Source organism: Pholis gunnellus (genome assembly GCF_910591455.1).
Source record: "Pholis gunnellus genome assembly, chromosome: 21".
NCBI lineage: Eukaryota > Metazoa > Chordata > Actinopteri > Perciformes > Pholidae > Pholis > Pholis gunnellus.
Genome location: NC_136548.1, coordinates 14621662 through 14640332, shown reverse-complemented (window position 1 = coordinate 14640332; position 18671 = coordinate 14621662). Strand labels below are relative to the sequence as shown.

The window sequence follows — 18671 nt, the reverse complement described above, 5'->3', positions numbered from 1 at the left end:
AAAAATGTTCTTATTTATTTTTAAAATTGTACTGCCTGACAAACCTAATTTCTTTATATATGTATAATGTTAATATAGTTAAATGAATAGAAATTTAAGTGATTAAAAAAAAAAATAAAGGCTCTAAAGGTGGACTAATCGATATGATGACCTTTTGTAGCTCTTATTTAGCCACTTGTTAGCCACCGCCGCACATAAAAGCTCGATTTTAGGGGTCTAACCAAAAACCCATTCAAGAAACCCGTTGACTTTGCACCATTCTACCACCACCTGCAAATAACTTAAGACATTCCCATCTGCCTCAGCTGTCCTTTGTTTAGTGTTAAATAACAGATGGTTGGATGCTAACACACTAAACTAAGTCGATGAACATCAGATATTGTGAGGATGTTAGCATGCTAGCTCCAATATTTGACTTTGTTTTTTAATTAAGGGGATATGGCAAACTTGTTAGCAAGTATTTGTTTATTTACACATCCAGCAGATAGAAATGGACATTAGCTAACATCTCTGTTAGCTCTCTTTTTTGCCTCTACAAGCTCTTGAGCCACCCCTTTCACATTGTCATTTGATAAATTGTTATTGTAAAAAAATATAGATTATAGATGCTTTAAAGATGCAGTTTCTCGTCAGAGTCATCATCCAGCCCATTGAAGCGATTCTTGTTTTTACTGATGATCAATACTTCGCAGTTAGCTGAACAAATCTTTGTTTACTGACTGAAATATAGAGCCTTCATAGCCTTTCCCCCCCTCCCCACACTATTGCACAAAAGTCAAATTGAGTCAGACGGTGACTTACAAAACTAGCTGAATCTAAAAAGCAGAAGACTGACGAGGAACTGTGACTGACATGACGATACAGCTGCCAGGCACAAACAAGGTGTGAAGTTGCAAAGGTTTGTTGAGTTCAAGGAGGATGTATAAAGAGGGGGAGGAAAACACCTCAGCAAAAGCATAAATGCCCTTAAGCACGTAAAACTGAGTGACGGGAAGAGAGTAACTGCTGGAAAGATGTTTTCTATTCTTGCCTGTTGTTGTTTGTCATGCTATCAAAAGCCCCTGTTCCCCGTGATTGGAAGAGGTGGGAAGCTTCCTGTTGTTACTCATCTTACCGATCTCTGAACTTGAACCCCCCCCCCCCCCCCTCTCTCTCTCTCTCTCTCTCTCCCTCTCCCTCCCCCTGAAGCCAGTTCCACAGCACCAGAGCAGCCCTGCTGATAGGGTTTCACTCACTCCAGGGCGAAGAGGACAGACAGTACAATACAAGCTCTAGGACATAAACTTACCTGTGAATCTATATTCCTCTTCCTCTGAGCCACATCTTTTCTGGGACCTTCTGGGACCTGTGTCTTCCTGTGGATACCTGGTCTTAGGTAAGACATTAGTGAAGGGATCAAGCGTGACAGCGTCGATGAAGAGATCTCTCTCACACGTGCCTTGAGTGCTTGTGGGTTATCTTGCACTGCTGGTCAGTGAGTGGTGAAATGTTTCGGGCTAAGTACAAGGAGACGATTACAGTTGGATTTAATTCCTGTGGTCGGGCCGGTTCTGGCTGCAGGAGAAGCCCCCATCTGTAGCCTGTGTAGGCCTCTGTAACTTAATGAATTAATGGATGAGGCAATCAGAAGCAGATGCTGAACTTCATATTATATATTTGACTGTTTGTTTCGTTTGAAGTCCCAGAACTTGCTCGAGAAAGGCTTTACATTTACAATTTCTTGAGTAAATTAATTGAAATATCAGTTAAACTAAATCTGAATCATGAGAGCCAGCTGGTAGATGACTTTCCTGTTCTTCCACCAGCTCTTACTGTACCCAACACTGTGGTAGGGGAGGAATGTGGCCCTCTGCAGTGGAGTTTTTAGTCCGCCAGTATGGATGCATGTGTGTATTTGGGAATGTGCTTACTGATGCCCTTCCTTCCCAGCTGTCCCCTCAAGATTTATCAGGAGCTAAAACAGGCTGGTCGTAGGGGGCACAGGAGCGCCTCTTCACTCACAGAGGCGGTAACAGGACCCAGGCCCTCGGCGCCGATCCTGTGCTGGCCATCGGCACATTAGTGTGCCTCCATCTTGCCTTTTCCCAGAACAACCAATCCACGGCCACTGACTCCCATTAATCACAAGAAGAAAAGCTATTTGAGTGAAAATCTGGGTTTGTGTGCTGGTGCATTCATATGTATGAACAGTCCCAGTCACTGCAGCGACTATAGAACATACATAAAAATAGCTCGCACAGGACTGAATCCCTGGCTAGGAAATGGGCTTCAATTACAGCAGATGAAAAGCAATTACATTAACTGTCTCCCTGTAGACGAGCCCTCCAGCTTTTCCTCTTGTACTGGGACTCACCTCAAGCCTTGCATAATTGCTTTCGACCTGTGCAATAGGCAGCGACATACTGCCGGCCCCCATTTCAGTGGTTAGTCAAGAGAGACACGGGCTGCCAATGGGAATTAGTGTCCTTGAGGGCATGCGGGGGGGCTATACACAATGTTCAAAGTGTGCTTAAGTTAATTAGGGAACCCAGCGAGGTTCCTGCTGGAGCTTGCTAGAATTTGGGACGTGATGTGCAACTCCATCAGACAGACAAATATCTTGGAGTTTTTTCCTGAAATATTTATGGTTAAGTTTTGTTTGTATCACATTTCACTGCTGCTAATTTCGTCATGCTCTCTGCTGGACTCCTGAGAGACCAAATACATTTAAGAGTTTGGGGAATCATTCTGAATGTTCGATTAAGTCAGTTTTATAGTTTAAGATCAATCAAAGTCCATTTGTTGAAAGAGCACATTTAAAAAAACAAACAAAATGCTTTATGGAAAATGAAAGAGATACAATTAAATACATGTGTAATACAAAAAGTAAAAGCGTTTATCATTTTAATAATGAATGAGTGCCATAAACTCAACCTGTGGGACTGATAATGTGACGGAGCTGGTGTATTCGTTGCTGCTTAGTGCACCAACGTTTTCGAAACGCTTTGAATAGACTCAATCTGGATTTCAGGACACTGACCACATGGAGAAGCAAAAAATAATGCTAAAGTTCAAACGATAAAATATTGTAGCTGCCCTCTAGGACGACACATAGAAGCGTTTTCTGATCTGAAGAACTAATCGGCAAGACTATCTTGCAGTGCCTTCCCAAACATCTCTGTTAAAAATAAATCTCTTTTATGATGTGACGACGCATCGGTTAAAGTTTGGTTTTAGGTTTTGGCACAAAAACAGGAAAACTAGGTTTTCATGGTTACATTAATAAACGTGGTTGTGGTTTGGGAACAATCCCGGTCACGATGACTACAAAACACATATTGATTCTTGGTTGGAAACAGAAAACAAACAGCAGTCTCCAGCGTTAACGTCCGATGTTTTGTTGCTCCATCCGTCCACCTCACCTTCACAATTCCTACGTCGGCATTTTTGTCATTTGACCGATAGCATATGTTGTTTTGTGGCACCTGCTGTCCAACAACTGATGGTGTCTATCTTCTTCAGAGGACATTCTCATTTAAAGGGGCTAAATTAAAAATTGAGAACACATCTATGTTTGAGGGATTGCCTCAACACGGCTCTCAAAATGGCAAGGGCTGAACGGCTAGCAGCTGTAGGTGCTAAAGGCATGAAGATGGCAAACAACGACAATAGTGCTGACAGAGCTAACAGTGTTAAACTGGGGGGGGGGTTGTAAATCCAACATTCCCTCTCTTTTATCTCTATTTTTGGTCTCCACCAATTCCTGAAATATCTGTATATAGCTTTTGCTGCTAAACGTTCAACTTTGTTACCCAGCTAGTCGCTAACTTTGTCTGTCTGCTGTTTGGTGATGAGCAGCAAGTTGCAGCATTGTTGGCCGTAAAACCAAAACAATGAGCTGAAAGACGCTAAACCGCTCTGTAGAGCTGAGGGAAAACTGCAGAGTCAGGGGATAATTCTTTGGAGGTTTTTCACTTCAAGCTAAACCTTTCACATTAAATATAGTCAATTGATCGAATATCAAAATAAATATTCTGACTAGTGCAGCTTTAAATCTTAAAATCGAAATAAATCGAAACTTTAATTAAAACTCTTCTTTTTCTGGTGAAGGTGAAAGTTCATTTCTGACCATGGAAGTAGCAGTTTGACAAAAAGATCCTTCTCTCTCCAGGATTGAGGTTTATTAGTACACAGTCTGTTGATGAAGACTGTGAGATGTAGTTGAAAGATCCAGAAATAGTGAGCCTAAATTAAGAATTGTGATATTTTGGGGCCTTTTTGGACCGTATTTGGACAATTATTTTTCTAAAGAAGTCCTCATTTCTCTTTTCTGTCCTTTAGCCATGCCGATCACCACTCCTGCCCCTTCTAACAAGAGGAAGAAGGCCACCAAGATCATCACTGACCTGTCCAGCATCAGCCAGAATGGTAAAACACACACAAACACACACACACACACACACACACACAGACACACACACACACACACACACCTACACACAGCGTACCAAACACATATTCACACACAGCATTTAAATGAAACAATTTTCCGGTTCATCCTCATTGCTTGAAGACCTTCCTCCATCTCCCTTGTGATCTGATTATCCAGTCCAGTAAATGTCAAATCCATTTGTAGGTTTCGCTCCGCGGTGTCTGCCATCTGCACAGTCGTGTTACACGTGTGTCTAAATTGAACTGCCTGGTTGAAAATCGTTGCATGTGGTCTTATGATCCTGCAATTAAATGCATGCACACACTCACACACACACAGACACACACACGCACGCACACACACACACACACACACACACACTTCTTCCAAGCAGTAACAAAATATCTAACATGCATGCGGCATCTCCTGGAGGGATGTGGGTCATTATCAGATGGCAGAGCAGCCACAAATCTGTCACCATTGGACGCAACACAAAATACCAGCCGGTGATTCTGCTCTCAGCATATTAGTTTGAGGCGTCTGAAGTGGCAAATGTTTCATATCTTGGCATTGGTTAGTTAAATAAATACTGCTCATACATCAATGCATACATGATCCAATATAATTATAACATAATATTCAAATACAATATAACTCTCATATAGTAGTATAGTGAGCATTTAAAACTTGAAGTACTATATGTTGATAATATTTAACACTTTTACCGTTTTAATGGAGTAATTTTACATAACGGTGTTAATTTTGTATCTAGATATTTCTTCCACCAATGAGCCTTGTGCAGAAAAAAATAAAGAACTTTAAACATGGTTACCATAGCAAACTTTATACCTGTTTGACATCAGCATATTAGCATGCTGACATCAGCATTTAGCTCAAAAGCACCACTGTGCCTAAACACTAGTGCCTCAGAACCGCGAGCATGGCGACACTTTGTTTTGTTCGTCTACCGTTTACTTGCTGCATGTATTACCAACCACAAAATATTCTCTGCCAATCCTTGAGCATGCTATGTGCAATCTGAGCAGGCTGTGAGTGTCTGTGCGCCAGTTTGTATCCGCCATTCAACAATCTGTTGACGTCCTCCCCCATTTGTGTCCTTTGCCGTTTTCCACACCGCTCCCTCTGCCCTCACATCTGCAGCCACATCTGTATCTTTCCACCAGTTTGATGTCAGTCAGTCAGGAGCTTGCCCTGCTTATCCCTTATTTTTTTCTCCAGTTAATGCCCACTCATCTATCCATCATCCCTGCCACTGACAGTTGTCCCACGCCTGTGTGCTGTCCGTCTGTCCACCCCCCTGCCTCTGTCCGTCTGTCCAGTTTCCTCCCAGTCAGCAGCAGCCAGCTCCGGTTTCACATTCTTCCGAATTAACACTCTAATCAATATCCCCATGGGAGAGTTCGCTCTGCTCAGCAGCCTCAATTATTCTCTCTCTCTCACACACACACACACACACACACACACTTGAACAAGTCTGATTTACGAGGTACCGCTAACAGCTCTCCGCAGCATTGCAATGCCAACTCCCTGCTTTATAGATGTGTTTGTGTGTGTGTGTGTGTGTGTGTGTGTGTGTGTGTGTGTGTGTGTGTGTGTGTGTGTGTGTTGGTTTATGGCTGGACTCCAGGTGTTATGAGTGATATCAGAGTGTATATGGTGGATGAGGAGAGTGTTTTATGAGGAGCTCTGTGGAGCAGTAAAATCCATCAGATCTCTCCATCACTGAAAGAGGAGAGAGAGAGAGAGCCAGAGAGAGACAGACAGAGAGAGAGAGAGAGGTAGTGTGTTATGAGGATTTCCCTCCATAAACAGTTCTACCAGAAAACCTGCCGTGACATTCCCCAGTGCCCTTTACTTCCATATTGCTTTGGCCTAGTAACCCCCACAACTCCCCTGGTTTCACACACACACACACACACATCCTCAAACGCCGTTAGGTTTCATCTCTAATTCATCTCAACAAGGACGACATGGAAGCCAGAGGATATAAATTCGCCCTTTACAGTCGTATCTCTCCCTCAGTTGATATCAGATATATAGCGGACGGTAAACCCACCTTTTAATTTACAAAATGGGTTTAGCTGGTAAGAGAGAGCACAGCTTATTTTTTTATTGGTGCAATTTAATCACACTTGAATATATTTTTCCGAAATGTAGTTTTTGCCATGAAGACTTTCACACAGTGAATATATATATTTTTTTTCTGGGGTAGATTTTTCTGAGCTTTCTCACTGTGAGTAAAGGCGTCAACCAACCACTTTGTGAGGAATGGACCTATTTAAAACGCACACTAAAGTGCACAACAACACGGAGGCTCCATAATCCAAACCAAGACACAAAACTTTAATACTCCTTTCAAAAAAAGCAGCGCAGACCAGATCCACTTCTTATGTTTTTACCTTTCACGATATGAGACATATACACTGCGTATCTGTTTACCAGACGGCCAGACGCTGCTCTGCATCAATAGAATCCTGGTGGTTGGTCCTCTGCCTGCACGGATCTATTCAAACCTTGTATTTAAAAAAGTGTCGCAACTGACACAAATTCGCATCGCTTCCCATATGAAAACATATAAATTCCCCCTCTACCTTCTCTCTGGGACATATACCCATTCCATATTCAGTCCCTTCATTTTGTCCTCCTCCTTTTTTCCGCGCCAGACGATGACTCCGACCCCGAGGCCTCTGAGTTTGACCTGGGCACCAAGATCAAGACGCCAAAGGACACCATGCTGGAGGAGCTCTCCCTGAACACGAACAAGGGCTCCAAGATGTTCAGGAAGAGGCAGCAGAGAGTGGAGAGGTTCATCGTCACCAACGAGAACAAGGTAAGAGCGAGCGAGTGTGCGTGTAAAGGTTGTGTTTATATGTGTGTACTGATCAGACTACATCTTCCTGTATTTGTCCTCCAGCAGAACCTCGAGAACCTGCTCATGTGCCCTCCCCCTGTCGCACCAAAGCCCGAGAAGGCAAAGGAAGGAGGTGGGGTCACGGATGTACTTTTTATTTGATCCCTTTGCAGTATTTCTTTCTGTTTGCATTTAATCTCCCTGGTCCAACACTTGCCTGTGTGTCTCAGTGGTGGAGGAGACGATAGATGAGGAGGCGGAGAAGAAGAAGTATGGACCCACCTATATATCTCCATGGGAACGGGCCATGAAGGGCAACGAGGAGCTGACAGCCACCATGAAGTCCTCCATGCCGGGACCCATCCAGATGCACCTAGAACTGCCTCTGTACAAGAGCTTCAACAGGTCAGGCTTTTCTCATACACTGTTCGTGGCTACAAAAAGCATTGCAACATAGATTTAGAGCGACAAATTCCACATAAGCAGAAGGTAGGGGGCGGGGTGATGGGTCTAAAAATACCAGACTCATCCAGGAAACCGCAGTTTGTGTCCAGGTTAAAACCAGAAGTAATTTCCATACTTAAGTAACGTCACTTCTGTAGTTATTTCAACTCATTTTAACCGACACCACAATCTTTTCTCAAGTTCTTTTGATTTCACTTTAGGTCAAACTCAATCTTTTGGTAATTTGTAGGAACTTATTATACATGCAGTGTGTCGCGGGCAATGTTTACCTTGAGCTTCCTATGTCTTCCTCTCCTCTCTCCAGGACGGCGCTGCCATTCGGCGGCTGCGACAAGGTTCCCAGGACGCTGACCTTCGAGCTCCAGGAGCTCAACGGCACCTCCGAGGAGCCGGAGCCTCTGCCCGGCATGCATGCCGACATCCGCTCACGCCCCTCGTTCAACCGCACGCCCATCGGCTGGATCTGCAGTGAGGACAACCCGAACATCCACATGGACCTGGACGACATCCCCTTCGATGGAGAGACGGACGACCTGTGAACACACACACACAAGCAGTGCATGCACTGGAACTCACAAACACACACAAGAATAGCAATATATGGGAGCATTAGGCACATGTCATAATGTAGACCACATACACTGACAACATAAGCACTGTTGACAAACAAAAAAACGATTTAAACCCGACTTGATGGAGATGGACAGCATCCCTCGTCTCCTGTGTGCTTTCTAGTCTTTTCATCCCCAACTGTGTCTGAGTCCTACTACGATTTTGCAAACTGTACAAATAGATACAGATGAGCACTCTGCACTCTTAAGACAATGTACTTATGCAATAAAGTTCCCCTTTACAGAATGTCTGTGTGCTTCTGATGTTAACACTGCATGTGCAAGTCTCGGAGAAGTGTTATTCAAAAGGACAAAATCTGATTATTGAGGAGAAAAGAACTATTTTGTGTACTATTCACAAGGTCCAAATGAATGAAGTAGCTTCTTAGTGCCATATATACAGCCACCAATAAACAAGTAAGGGTCTCTGTTTATTTGTGTCATCATTTCAGTATAAGAGAGGAACTGTGAGGGGCCGAGCTGGTGGCCATGAGGAGTCACAGGTGGGTTTTCAAAAGGAGGGTTTTATTTTACTTAAAAATTAAGCAATTCAAGTTACAAAATATGTAACAAAGTTCTTGACCCATGAAAGAACTGAACTAGGCTCAGACTTTAATAAGTCAACACAAACTGAATAGATCTGAGCAAACTAAACTCACCTGAGAATGACACAAACTGACCACGTATATGCATAATGGCTGATCAGACCATTAATGAAACAAAGAGGTAACAAACACTACCTCAATAAAGAAAACAGGACAGCTATCAGTATGAATATTAGTATTTAACCCAAACAAAAGAAACAAGAAAATAATAAGAAAATAAACAAAATATATGAACCATACATCCCATATCCCCCTGTATGTGGTGCGCACTTGGTACATTCTGATTGGCCACTTCCTGTATTTAAGAGTTCTGCTTTAAGTTGTTGAAAGCTTTTGCTCTGGTCAGACAAGATGCTCCAGCAGCAGCAACCAGCAGTGACACCCTCTGCTCTGGAAACTCAAAGAAGCCCTACACTCAAAACTTTCTACATTTAAATAGGCGCCTAAACCCTCAGGATACCCCCCCCCCACCCCCCCCCACCCCTGACCTCTCACCTGTTCTGTTCATAGTGTGTTCAGGCTGCGACTTTAAACTGGTGCTGGCAGAATGATAGAAATTAAACAGATGTTCTGCACGTTACTGGCAGCGGGCTACATCTGAGAAAAAAAAAAAAAGTGCGATGCTCCAACAGGTAAGGCCACACGTTCAGCTACGGGATGACATCATCACCCCTCCTCGCGCTCCTTTCGCCTCGTGCCCAGAAGACGGCGGCATCGGGCTGAGCTAACCGCCTGATAATAATAATGAAAAAAAAACAAAAAAACCGCTACGTCACACACACTCCAGGAGGAGAGCTGGAAGATGGCACGGTATCGCGAGAGCGGCGTGCCGCGACCGCAGCGCTGGATGGCGCTGGTGGGGGCTGGATGCGCCCACGGCTCGCCCTCTCTCCCGTTAAATCACACGGTAGGACACGCGAGCGGACGGAGACTGGCGGCGACAGCACCGGGGGTGAGTAACACAAACTAAAAACTAAAAACCAACCCTGCACACTACGCACTGCATGGGCTCCATCACTGCAAGAGAGGCCGGGGGGCACGCGCATGTGACCGGACAGAATACACCATCAGTAGGTGTGTGAGTCTCTGTGAGTGTGCGGTTATGTGGGAGGGTGGTGGGGGGGAGTCAGCGTGTCAGCCAGATGTGATCCTCAACAGATGTGTTCTTGTGACAGTCTCAGAGGATGTCATCATCTTTCTCCATCATTACCATTGTTACTCTCATCAGCAGCACTCGCATCTTTGTGTTCTCCTCTGTAGCTTTGTTGTATTGTGTTATCAGGTGGTCTTGGGTCGGTGATTCCCCTCTACGCAGCAACTCTCCCTCGTGCTGCTCTATAGCGGACAACACGCGTCCCTTTCCCTCAAGTTCGTACCGGTTTCCACGCAGCATCGGGTTCGTTTCCACACAGTTACAGGTGTTGTTGCGTCTACTCCGGGTGCATGCCACTACTGCGCGCGTGGCTCCTGTCCTGTGCTGCGTGGTTTTTGGTGTTCGGTGGACTGTGTGGACTTGTTGATGGACGGCCGAGAGACCGCAGCCTTTTACCGAGGCGGATTCACTCTCCGCTGTCATCGCTCCCGGGGGGGGGGGGGGGGGGGGGGGGTGGTATTGATTTAACGTTGCAGTTTCGATCTGCGTGATTGATGACTTTGGCCCCCCTGCCGGGCCCGCATCATCGTCAGCCCATAGTGACGTTACATTAGCATGGGGACACAGACCTCCGCTGTCTGCCTCACGTGCGCTCACACACGCAATTAGGCTACTTAACCCCCCCCCACCTTAAATACTCCCATCATTAATTAATCGGGAGTACTTTTGTTTTGGCTACTTGTGAGGACATTGACTTACAGTGAAGTCTTATTCTAACCATAACCAGTAGCTTAGACTCAAACCCGGCCTATAACCTAAGTCTTAACCCTAAAATAAAGGCTAAACCTTGCAGAGACAAGCATTTTATCAAAAATTACATGTTGCTGGTTGAACAGGTTTATGTCCCCATAACATGAGGAATACAGACTACACACAAGCAGCTTCAGCAGCACACCTTCACCCTCCAAACTGAGACGAAATGTGGCCTTGACATTTAAGTTGGACTCATCATCAATTTCCATTTTTTGGAGATGAAACACTCTGGAAGGCAGTGGAGTTTTGCATAATATGGTGTGTCCATTAGTGTGTATGTGTGTGTGTGTGCGTGTGTTTATCTGCTGCCTATAGCTTAGTTGAAAAACACTGGCTCAATGCCCATATTTGTACTTTATTTAATCAGACATGTCCTTTATGTACTCTGCTGTTTCCATATTTTATGAGCTGTCACTGTAGCTTCGGTACAGTGTTCTGGTCTCACAGCCTTGAGCCTTTTATCCTGTATGAATAGTAGGGATGTCCTGGAAGGGAAGCTCACTTTACCTTTTATCTACAAAATGAGTTTGTCCTTAGTCCAACTGACCACACTGCCAGAAAAGCCTGGCTTCCCTCCTCTCGCTCAGAGTCATTTTACTTGTGTGGGGTGTTTCCTCCGGCATTATTGAAACACTCAAAACGATCATACGTGTGAGGTCGTATTTTTCGCTATGGTGGACAATTTGTGGCCAACACCCTCAGAGCAGAGGAGGAAGATCTCAGGATCTATTTTTAGGTTGTTTTTATTTCTTAGTTCTCTGACTATGTGATTGTTTATACTTTCGTGTTCATTTTCCTGTTTTTCGGAATCATCAATCTGTTGAGAGAAACATCTCCAGGATCAACCCTGTCTCCTTCAAAATTAAGTTACCGTGCAACTAAACTGCACTCTCAATTACATTTTGAGAGAAACATAATCTCTCCCGGATTTACGGTCGCAGTTTTAAACACAAACACATGGTTGCATTGTAAATTTAAACGAAACAACAAAAAAAAAAAACTTGTTAAGGTTTAGAAATCGGAGGAAGCGGGACACGAGCAGCAGTCCCCCGGGTGAGAGACAACAAAACAAGTTTCCCTCGAAACGTTATTCCCAATGCAGTTTTGTTGACTGCGAGTGTAATTTTTGTTTCAGGATCCAAACACACAGCCTCCATCCTGCATGTCTGGGCAACATTGTGTTGATCTTTGAGGAACAATCAGTCTCAAGTCCTCATTGACTTATTGCATGTGTTTGCAGACATCATGCGGTGATTCAAGTGAGAAGAAACGTCTGTTTAAACTCACGCAGTATGGTTTGAAACCTCGGCTCGTGTCTCGGGACGGTTTCCCGAGGAATCCATCTATTGTTGAGGTTGTCGGTTTAAAGTCTTCCTGCCTTGGTGGTCAGGGTTGGGTCCACATGTGTGGGATTATAAGAGGTTTGAGGTAAACGGAGGAGCAGATTAAGTCATGGCATGCTCATATGTCTCCTTTACCATCCACTGGAGTGCTCTTTCTCTCTCTTTTTGGCATGTGGTTGGTTATTCAATCTAATGTTCCACTTGTTCCTCTCCTCTCCTCCTTCACACACACCTGTTCTCCTCTCGTCTTTTATCTCCTTGTCTCCTTTTCATTCCGTTCCGTTCCTCTCCTCTCATTCCCCTGTTCACCTCTTTTCTCTTATTTTTCTTCTTCTCTATTCTTTTTCGTTTCCTGTCGCCCTTTTTCTTTCCTCTCCTTTTCCTTTTCTCCCTTGCTTTCTTTTCATCTCCTCCTCTCCACTTTCTCCCTTCCTTTTTCTTCACCTTTCCTTTGTTCTCCTCTCCTTTCTGACTTAAACAGTGAAATCCCCACACGATTCCCAGCATGCATCATAAATAAGAATGGTTATGTAATAGCCTAAATATTAAGCAAATATTCACCCCTCTTCATACTAATAGGATTGGTTGTGCACGTGTGCCACGGCGATAATGGGTTGCATCTAGGTTATAGCGTGCATGTGTATATACGTGTGTGTGTGTGTGTGTGTGTGTGTGTGTTTAGTGCGTGTGCACGTGATAAACGTGTGTGTTTTTCACATGAATACTTTAATGTTACAGAGTCTGAGCGGGAAAATGACCTTGAAGCAGTCTCGCTAATATGCTCACACATTGAGCGGCACGTGTGTCTACTGTATGTTCACACACACACACACGCACCTACACACACACACACACACACACACACACACACACACACACACACACACACACACACACACACACACACACACACACACACACACACACACACACACACATACACACACATACACATACATAACTTTCCTTTAGATTTAAAGTGGAAATAGGAGGAGAAAGAGAAGCACAGAGGATGAACTCTGGGCCCCCCTATTGTCAACTAAGGCTATTTGAAGTTACACATAACCCAGTTAGGGAAACCACTGTGTGTGTGTGTGTGTGTGTGTGTGTGTGTGTGTGTGTGTGTGTGTTAATGGGGGGGGGGCACATGCATGTTAAGTTCTTTGGGAAAGGAAAGAGGCAGAGATGAATGGAGGAAGAAGTGGAGAGAGTGAATGAGAATGGAAAATAGAGGTCAGCGGAAGAAAGTGAGGGACAGAGCAGGAATGAAGTGAATGGGAGGAGAGAGGGGAAGAGAAGGGGTGAGAGGGGGAGAGAAGGGGAGAGAGGGGAGAGTGTAGCCAAAGGAGAAGGAAAGGCGGAGCACATGTTTGTGAAAGAGAAGATCAAGACTCTTTTTTACGGGGATATATAAATACACGCCTTCGCCTTTTTATATTTGCCCCAGTGGGAGGAGGACAATGTGAGAGACAGGCTATTGTCCTCGGGGACAGTATCAGCTCTTTGTTCAGGTTGCATGACGCCAGTGTCGCTGTCACAAAGCAACACTACCCCCAGCACGGAGACAGAGAAGCAGTGGCAGGAAATTCAGATTAGGAAACATTGGCATTGACAGCATTTCATGTCCGACGCCAGATTTTATATTTCAGAAATGTTTTTCCCTCCGGCAGAAGGAAATAAACAGGATCATGAAATGGAGAATAAATTAGACTAAAGCGCAAGATGCTGATTCTTTGTAATGCTGTAGACAAAGTTTGGACATGCAGGGTCTTAAGATGAAAACAAAGAAATACGTGACCTATCTGGGAGGTCATATTTCAGAAGTTGGACAAAAGTATACGAACACATATTTTTCTGTGCTTTTGTTCTGGCCCTGTTCTTTCATGGTTTGGCCTTTAGCTCTGATTGCCAAAGGGAAGTTTTATTGCTACAGTACAGCATGAAATTATTCGAGATCCAATGTTTATTCTTGACCTCTTGACACTCGACACTTATAAACTCTGTCTGCTGAAGAAGATTGTGTGATACAATCAAAAGCTCCATAACAGCTACTGGATAGAATGGATACAACGGACCTCACGCAAGAACGCGTTCGTATTCTTGTCTTGACTTTCTCTTACTTTTCTTGTACGAGTCACATCAGATCCATCAGACGCTCTTAACTTCAGATAACTGTGTAAATGACTAGTAACATGAAGAGTTGTAAATTGGCGTAATTAAGACCCCAATAATACCATATTAGGCCCCTGATGTCCTATATTGAAGTCCTGCTTTCTGAGATTCATAAAGGAAAGTCTATTATTTTTAACAGCAAAGGCAACGAAATTTAGAGACCTGCTAAAGCCAAGCATTGGAGAAAAATAACGACAGCTGCTAATGCTGTGTCACCTGTGGGTCGTACTGTAAACTAAAATAAAGAAGAAATGGTCAGATTTGGAAAAATGTCTATCGCAGAAAATTTAAAATATGAGGAAATTGGTGAAAGTTCTCCAAAATCCACTTCAAGCCCCTTGAGAACGAATCTGTTCCTTCACGAGGCCGAATGATATTTGTATGTGCTTAGCAACTTAGTAGCAACAGTTTAGGCAAGGCCGTCTTCTGTCCCGTCGTGCACAAAGTCGGATCCATAAAGAAATGCTTTCCCCAGACTAAAGAGGTCTGACCTCAACCCCATCACACTCCTTTGGGACGAACTGAAAAGGTGACGGTGAGTCAGGCCTCAACATCAATGCCTGACCTCGCTAATGCGCCTGTGGCTGGAAGTCCCTGCAGACAGATTCCAAAACCTGGAATGCCTGGAACCAGAATAGCGGTCGCAATAGCAGCACGATAATGACTGTGTTTTTTTTAATGAGATGTTCAACAATCACATACACTTGACATATACTTTGTTTGAGTGTCGACTTACTTTTGGCCATATAGTTTATTTTAGACAACGGGTTCCTAACCTTGGGGCTCGGGAGTCTTTCTGCTTCACAAAATGTGTTTTCCTTTTCCTTTTTTGAGCTTTTCTTTGTTTATTGTGAAATACTAGTTTGACCTTTTCAGCTGTTGAAGTGAAACTCACATGCAACAAGTGATGAGGGGTTGAAATTAGACACTGCTTTGCTTTTAAAGGGTCAAAAGTGTTGGTACCCAATATTCTCATACTGATTTTATTCTTGATTCATATTAGTATAAGTGAGTATAAAATCCGTTGAGGTGGAGGAGATGTTTGGAAATATCCGATATCGTGCATCATACTCTACATACTTGGATGGAATCCCAGCTGTTCCAGTAGAAACCACAGTGAAACAGGAGAAATAAAATGACCTCACATTTACTGAAGAATTCTTCACCAAAACACTCTTCTTATGTTCTTTCCAAAGCACAGAGAGATGGAAAAAAATATATATATATTGATTTGATCAAAGTGCAACGGGGATCAGACGGGCGTCGAGTATTATTGAACTCCTGCAAACGTCTGAAGTTCTGCTCGTCGCTCGATGAGCTCAGAGAAAAGAAGAGATGGAGGGAAGGCAGAGGTGAAGAGGAAACCGTACAAAAGACGGGGCTAAATCTGAGGAAGAGAAAAAAAGGGTGAAGTAAACATTATTGAGTAGTCGTAGTAACAGCGGTGGTGACAGTATAGTGGATCCATGAAAACGTCTGTCTGCCCTCAATACTCCCAGCTGTGCCCTCGCTGGCTGTTATCGATCCACAAGTAATCATCTGCTGTCACACTGACACACACATCCACTTAGATACAAACGGAAAGAGGCCGTTTGAACAGCCCTTTGACATTTGACTCAACATATAAACCCACCTTACAACCTCGGCTACTCCCGGTCATTAACTTGATATGAGTCAGATACAATATTGTACATTCGGTATCTTGTTCCTGCAATATTATTGTGAGGAAAGCAACCTGAGTGACCAGGCAAGAAAGAAGCTCCACTTGTAAAATATCTTACCTTTTTGTAACTTCTGAAAGCACAAGGTCGGCAGTATGTTTTATATTTTTCTTATTGTCAACAATTCCGACAAAAACACCCAAACGAATCATGTCCATCTCTCTCAATACCTCCCTACCCTGTGTGTGCCCGACTCATTCCTACTGAAGACGTAAATCATTAAAAAGTTGTGACAAATACATGCTTAAAGAAAGTATTTTCCTAAAATCTGGCCACTCTCGTTTCTAGCAAACGTAACTCAAACATGAGTAATATATTGCTTTAGTCAGCGGGCGGATTAATACACATTTTGACACTCTAGTGAATATTTACAGCAGCAGGCCGGTGCATGCGGGGTCGACTCAAAAAAGTCACTGAGTTCATCAGAATGAGGGAACATACCACAGCGTGTCTCATTGATTTTAATAGTTTTTGGTTCCAATGTGATTTCCCCCCCTACTCATCATATTCTACCGCCTGGGCAGAAGCTTTAATGACTTTAACGCCGGGGGCCAGCGTTTTGCGTAGTATCTTGACGCAGAAAGTTGTAAAACGAGGTCAACATTGGCGGCAGTTAGGTTTAGGACACAAACCATCCGTTTAGGGTGAGAAAGAAATATCAGGGTTTGTCCTAAAACAAGTACGCTTGTTGGGTAGCTTGACCGTGACACAGTGACATAATGTCAACAGTACAAATCACTCAACTTTTTTTTTTTGGTGAGTGAAAGTCACACGATGGTTTGACCCATTGACCACCCCTCCACCCCGCCCTTAGAGGACTTCCTCGCTCTTAATACTACTTCAGTTGCTCTCTGCTAACAATAACGGGGATGGGTTTACATTGGAGTTATAGTTAACAGCCGGATGTGTCTCATTCAGACGCTAAAGAGTGGCATGTGCGTCGGTATCGAGACGCCGAGGGCCTACACACGATACGAGTTAGTCGGATCAGTTCATTGTTGGTTTTGGTATTTTCATGAGATTTGTTCACAACAAGAAAAAACACAGAATATCACCAGACGTATCCTTTAATTACTTTGTCACCTTCGTGGTGATTCTGAGGCTGTGTTTTGCGGTGTCTTAATACCATTTAATTGTCAGGCGCTTGTTGTATTTTCCTCATTCGTATTATGTACAGTATGTAACGAAGTGGACAAAATATTAGAAACGCCCGACAATATATTGCGTGCTAAAGCGACGACGTCACAAAGTGCGGCCTCAAAACGTATCAAAGAATTGAGTCCGCACGCAAATCATTCAACTGGTGTTGCGTCACAAGAGCCCTGTTTCTGCTTTTCTGGTCACTCTGCATTAAGGGCTGCAGCATTACATAATATGGTTGTATACAGTGCATCTCCTAATTCAGTCTGACCTGCTTGGTAAATTTAGAAACCTGTAAAATAAAGTTCTGTGGGTTTGAATGATGCCGGCCTTCAGTGCAGTTGAAGGTTACGGTCGAGGTTAAAGGGTCGGTTCATCAAAATTATAATAAAAAGCATATTTTCTAATCATGCAAATCATTTTAGCCCATGTTTCGAGTGTCTGCCTCCATTCCAATACAGAGTGACCAGGACATTGTTTCTGGAAAGACACACTTCAAATGTCATTTTTCACATGGTGTCACCACAAACAAAATTCAATTCACCTTAATTGTATTGGGGTGGCGGCAGAAATCTTGGAAATAGATTCTCAACACTTAAGCTAATTAAGTGTAATTTGAGTGTGCCAAAAAACTTTAAATCAAACCTAAATGTGGTCTCAATTCAACACCTGACCCTGAATCCACATGCTGACCCTCGAAGAAGCCTCACTTTGGGAACATTGCTCCCCCGGCTCCAAGCTGTTTTCATTAAGGTCAGAAGATGAAGCTTCACAGCCAACACAGACACACACACACACACATGCTGCATCTGTGTCTGGATTTACAGGCAGCGTCCTCACCTCTATGTCTCACATGGAAAAGGTCTTCCATGTATGGTCGCCGTCTGGGCTGCGACCACAGGTCCTGGTTTCCGTATGCTTGCCAGCGCCGGGTCAGGGAGTTTGATTGACTTGTGCCTTGACTCACTTTGGCTTCCAGGAACTCTCCACCATCAATACACATCATCATCACTAGCCAGCCCTGTGTGTCTCAGTGTGTCTCAGTGTGTGTGTGTGTGTGTGTGTGTGTGTGTGTGTGCCTGTGTGTGTGCTTTCTCAACCAGTGCAGCACAGTGTGTCTCTCAGTTAAATCACATGGTTCGGCTTTTCCCCCGCGTGCCTGCTGCTTGGCCTATTTCCATGGTAACTAGCCGAAGATGTGGGGACGCACACACACGTGCACATGCACACACACGTGCACACACACATGCACACACACACGTGCACACACACACAGGCCACATAAACAGCGCAGGGCTTGCCAGAGCAATCTCGGTTGTGTGTGGCTGTAGGGTGCAGTCAGAGAGAGGATGTGTGATCACACAGGCTCAGCGGGAGACACACACACACACACACACACACACACACTCTCGCAGACGCACACAC

General features: G+C 44.0%; 1 protein-coding gene across 2 annotated transcripts; it reads left to right on the top strand.

The window, feature by feature from the left end:
- The first annotated feature begins 1218 nt into the window (after positions 1–1218).
- Positions 1219–8760, top strand: myoz1b (myozenin 1b). Of its 2 annotated transcripts, none has more exons than XM_079183126.1 (6): positions 1219–1375; positions 4321–4407; positions 7096–7262; positions 7350–7416; positions 7514–7688; positions 8053–8760. In XM_079183126.1, exons 2-6 carry the CDS (start codon positions 4323–4325, stop codon positions 8285–8287), a joined length of 729 nt encoding a protein of 242 aa, XP_079039252.1. In that variant the 5' UTR covers positions 1219–1375; positions 4321–4322; the 3' UTR covers positions 8288–8760. The 2 variants fall into 2 exon arrangements, with proteins under 2 accessions (XP_079039252.1, XP_079039251.1); XM_079183125.1 differs by having other exon boundaries at positions 7347–7416; positions 8053–8759.
- The last annotated feature ends 9911 nt before the right edge of the window (positions 8761–18671 follow it).